Genomic DNA, 5,462 nt, shown 5'->3' with positions numbered 1-5,462 from the left:
ATAATTTTACATCAATGCAATCAATTCTTGGAAAATTTCAACCATTACATAGTTAACTTTTAAACTGAAGACAGTTCTTTTCTCTCTCAGTGCTGGGGCCTGAACCCAAGTTTGTGCTTGGATGCACCTCTGTCTTCCATTTCTATTTCTTAAGGTCTATATGCATCATGGGAGCATATATTAAATAACCATGTGTTGTATGACTTTTCTTGGGGAGATGTAACAAACACCTATTTACTCCAGATAGCACACCAGTAACAGACCAAAGGAATGCCACTCAAGGCCAGCTTTCTGAACCAGTGATTTTGTTAGGATTACTTAGAACAACATCTGTGATATATTTTCTGAATCTCCAGAATCTAGTTGGTTTCCTGAGCCTCTTAAATTTCTGTTAGTTTCCTGAGTCTTGTGAGCTCCTTTTGTCCCTCCAGGAGAGAATGTTTCAATTTGGAGAAAAGTGCTACCCAATGCTGTGTAGAATAGGGGCCAATCCGCTGTCTAATTACGTTGATATAAAACCTCGTGCCTTGTATGCAATCCTTCCAGGTAGATGAAGTTGATATAAGGAAACAATTGCTGAATGTCAATTTGAATTATATGTCTGAATTCTCTGCTACAGCACTAACTTGCTAGTTTATTTTTGAGTATTATAGATAATCAGATGGAACACAGAGGTTCTGAATTTATGCAATGTGTACAACTTAATACAGAACCCTAAACTGCATGTATAAAAGTACCCAGATGTTTTATCAATTTATCAAAAGATTTTTACTCTACTATACATTTATAAAATATATAACTTGCTGTATGGGAAAATTATGCCTGGCTATTTTTCCTTAATTATAACACAAAATTAAGGTTGAAGATTGGGAAAGAAAACTATTAAATAAACAAGAAATGTGGGGCCTGACATAAACCTTATATTATATACATGTATTCTCTGAAGTTCTATGTTGTAGTCAACCATCTTTATGTAATTGTGTGCTTTAAATCCATGCTGAAATTAATCAGTAATTGATTAATATATTTCATTTTTCATTTTTAATATTTTTATTTTGTTTTTGTGCATTTTGTATAATACACATTAATCAAATTTAGTCCCCTTCCTCCCTCCCAACTCTGCATGGCCTCCCAACCACCAGATTTCAGGTATTCTATCATGTATGTTAAGTCCTAAACATTTTTATCCAGGTGTCCCTTGGTGCAAGTTCATCCGCTGGAGTCTAATTAGCCTATCTAGAGTCACTCTTTAATAGATTCTAAATTATGTAGAGTCTAGAAAGGACTTTGAGCCAGGGCCAAGTTAATTAATTCCACCCCCTTTATTTTTTTCCTACCCATTCCATGTAGCTCTTATACAGTTTCAGATGACTTCTGATAAAAACAAAATTTTGCATGTGGCTGGTGCCCTCTTGTTCTAGTTTGTCTCTCCATTGCTTTAACAAAACACTCTGACCAATACCCACTTGGGGAGGAAAGGGTTTATTTGGCTTACATATCCTGGGTCACAGTTCATCTGGGAGCCCAAGGTAGGAACTCAGGGCAGGAACCTGGAGGCAGGAGCTGAAGCACAGGCCATGGAGGAACTCTGCTTACTGGCTTGCTCCCTGGCCCCTGCTCAGCCTTCTTTCTTATACAACACAGGCCCAACTGCCCAGGGGTGGCACCACCCACAGCGGGCTGGGCCCTCCCACATCACTCATCAAGAAGATGCCCCTCAGATATGGCCACAGGCCAGTCCAATAGAGGAAATTCCCCAACTGAGGCTCCCTCAACCCAGGTGTGTCAAGTTAACACTAAAGCTATCCAGCACACCTCTGTAGATTCTTTTGTAGTATTGATCCAGGTGGCTCCACGGATCCAAATTCCAGATCTTTAACTTTAGCTAAAAGATGAATAATTTTACTACCTCTGTATGTAGGATAAATTTCAATTCACAAATTAATATGAAATTTTCTTCATGGTCTTCAATTATTCATTCTTTTTAAAATACTGCATTTCTGTGATTTGAAGTGTGTTCATGCAGGTTTAGGTGTAATGACATAATATTTGGCAACTTGTTCCTATTCCACATGCGGTAGTGAAATAATTTCATATGCCATGGATTATGGTATTTTATGACTTCAAGACTTTAATATTTGAAATAGACATTAAAGTCTCTTTCCATCTAGGACATGGAGATACTCTATAATGTTTCTTATTACCTCTCATATTAAATTACATTTGACTCAGTCTATTTTCCTTTGACCTTCTGTTCCCAGCTAACTTTTTTCCAGTTCATAGAGAAAATTAGGTTTGGGAGAATTAATAGACCCAAGTTCAAAGTAGCATTTGTTAAAATGGAACATACTAGAACTTGTTATTGACTAAATGTTGGTGTAAAAGTCAAAATCTTTTGATAAGATTTAATCCTAAATCTTGCATATTTTGATGCAATTAAAGTAAAAATATAAGTATCACAATATTATTAAGTGTGACCAGTAAAACTTGAATGAAATCCAAACTGATGATGAATAAAATTTTATCATAAATATGCAGAAAATGAAAACAGTCCCATGAACATTAAATAGAAATAAAATATAAAGTTATTAAAAATTAAATTAAAGAATTAAAACTATTGGGTTCAATTGGCTCCAGAAAACAAAATTTCCAATGATTTATCAGTAATGGCATAATTTGTCCAAACTTGTCTGGAGTCACTAAATAATACAAAATTCTCATGGACAAAATTTAGAATTGCAGATATTTCCTTGTTCATAAAGGGTTTCAAGAGGACAAGATCAGAATATGTCCTGCACACTACAAAGCAGCATCAATCTGCTGATTTCTCATTCAAGGCTTTGTTCCATCACAGCCAGATTGTATTGCCCCTTTATTTTCCTTAGGATTCCATGAGCACATCATTTTCACAGAAGCATCAAACTGGTCATGTGAACTAGCTGTTACCTCAATTATAGCCCCCAAAATTAAAGAAATGACAAAATGATTCATATATATTGGTAATCTACCCAAGCCAGAAACCCAAGCTGTTCTAACTCCAATTTTAGGACTTTTTACTACACTGCTACCATATCTAGCAAATACCAGTGATCATGTACCTCAAGCTGTGAATCCATCAATGGTTATTCTCTGTTTCTATAACTGGCAATGTTACTGTAACTGCTTGGGTTATTTACTTATTTATATTTACTTATTTATATACGTATGAATATTTTGCCTACAAGTATGTAAGTGCACTATGTGCGTGCAGTACAATACCCACAGGGTTTAGAAGAGGACATCAGATCTCCTGACACTAGAGAATCTCCTAGAACTGGAGTTATGGATGGTTATTAGCTGCCAAATAGTTACTGGGAACTAAATTTGCTTCCTCCACAAGAGCAGCAAGTGCTCTTAACCACTGAGTCATCTTTCTAGCCCCTCACTCATCTGTTTGGAAACTGTCCTGGTTATATTACATAGTTCTTCATGACTCTTCATAACTACAAAGATTTTCCTCTTCTGCTAGGTAACAGGAAAAGCACTGACTGCATCAGGATTCAAAAGAGGTCCCATTTGCAGTATTGTCGCTTAATACTGACATTAACATGCAAGTGGAATTTTACTTCTCTAAGCGATTTTCTTCTCTGTAAAATTAGAATGAACTCATACCTTCTTTTTATTGTACATGGTTGATTTATTAACCAATAGTAATACAAGAATAAGTTTGTAGTGACAAATGGTAATAATGTCAGCATTTTTTTTTTTTTAGCCAAATATCTTTCCTGTACTGTCTGACATATCGTGGTAAAGTGAGAACACAGCTTGTAAAATATAACCTCCCATAAAGAATGTAAGGTCCTGGTGTTTTTGTGACTTATCTGAAAAAGTCACCCTTTCTTCGTTGTGTTTCTCCTAGGACCACTGAGGTTCCTTTCCCAGACAGAATCTATCACAGCCTTCATGGGCGATACAGTACTACTCAAGTGTGAAGTCATTGGGGAACCCATGCCAACAATACACTGGCAGAAAAATCAACAGGACCTTATTCCTGTCCCAGGAGACTCGCGTGTGGTGGTCTTGCCCTCTGGCGCATTGCAGATCAGCCGACTTCAACCAGGCGACATTGGGATCTACCGATGCTCAGCTCGAAATCCAGCCAGCACAAGAACAGGAAATGAAGCAGAAGTCAGGATTTTATCAGGTATTTCAATACACACTGTTTTCTTTCCGATGATAATTGTGTAGAAGAGATCAAGCAACAATATTCCTTGACAAATATTTTGTAAAGATATTATTTAGATGAGGTTTTCATACAGTACTTATTTTTCCATATGTCATTAAAATTTTTTGAGAAACTTGTAAATATCTTTGACCTTGTTTGTTTATTCTTTCATTCATCCATGCTTATTTCAGGCTTCTTTGTGAAAAACCCATTATTGAGTGCTTCTTAGTTTTAATTCATTTTCTTCCGATAACAGTCTAAAAGATCATTGTTTTTCTTGTTTACAAAAATGAAATAAGGATTAGTGGGGTAAAAGGCATTCCTAAATTAATATTGAACAAATATCTACTCATCTATTTTCACAGTGATTTCTGGAAGGCACTGTACTATATACAGCAATTCTCATATTGATTAAGGCTGACACAGCCTGACCTATTTGAATTCTGGGAGAATGTAGGCATACAAGTAACTAAATAAGTGTGATTAATATTAGGATATTGAAACTTGTTGCTTTTCATTTTTTATCTTCTTTTCTCTTCCTGTGGCATATCTGTAAGACTCTGGCTATCTCCTTTTCCCCTCCTAAATAGTCAGAAATTGGAGTGAATGCTTCTAAGATCTCTTCCAATGGCCGCTGTTGTCACATATCTTTCTATTATAGACTCTCACACTTGGTCTCAATTGTGAGGCTTACTTACACTTACTTTTGTGAATCACAGCCAATTGCATTCACTTGAGTAGTCTGAGCAAACTGCTCTTCAAAACATAGACATGGGCTCCCATCAGTGCACTCATATTTGTCTGTAGTTACAACAAATATTTCATCGACAGAGAGTGTAATTCTAAAATAGCAATTCAACTAAAGTTTCCAGGTGCTTGAAAAAAAGGAAACGTTTTTTCTTTTTTTTTACTTTACAGCACAACATTTTTTTTTCATACAGAAGAATTCATTCCAAAGCAATTCCAAAACAATTGACATTGAGACGTTTTCACATGCATTTCTAATCTCTATATACATGACTATCACTGGTCACAGTCGCCCACCTTCTGAGCTCCTCGGCATCTGAGCATGATTACAAACTCATCAGATAGACAGCCTTCCTCTCCCACTAGAGGCTCCATACTCTGCCATCCCTGTCACTGTCCACTGTGCTGTCAGCACCCCCATCCATTCTCCCCTATCTGCCCTTCTGGTAAATCTAGTCAGGAGGATCAGCTGTTCCTTATCATCGGCAATCCATTGTCAGTATTCCTTTGG

General features: G+C 36.5%; 1 protein-coding gene across 3 annotated transcripts in view; it reads left to right on the top strand.

The window, feature by feature from the left end:
- Nucleotides 1-5,462, top strand: part of Dcc (DCC netrin 1 receptor) — a 791,710-nt gene that overhangs the window by 133,229 nt on the left and 653,019 nt on the right. For all 3 annotated transcript variants that reach the window (XM_029558504.1, XM_029558503.1, XM_008822828.3), the window contains exon 2: nt 3,899-4,183. In XM_029558504.1, the coding sequence (XP_029414364.1) occupies nt 3,899-4,183 (285 nt within the window). The remainder of the gene's footprint in view (nt 1-3,898; nt 4,184-5,462) is intronic.

This window comes from Nannospalax galili, unplaced genomic scaffold (assembly GCF_000622305.1).
Source record: "Nannospalax galili isolate Female #2095 unplaced genomic scaffold, S.galili_v1.0 scaffold1609, whole genome shotgun sequence".
In the NCBI taxonomy this organism is placed as follows: Eukaryota; Metazoa; Chordata; class Mammalia; order Rodentia; family Spalacidae; genus Nannospalax; species Nannospalax galili.
Note: the sequence above shows the minus strand (reverse complement) of the source record. Positions and strands in the feature narration are given on the sequence as shown.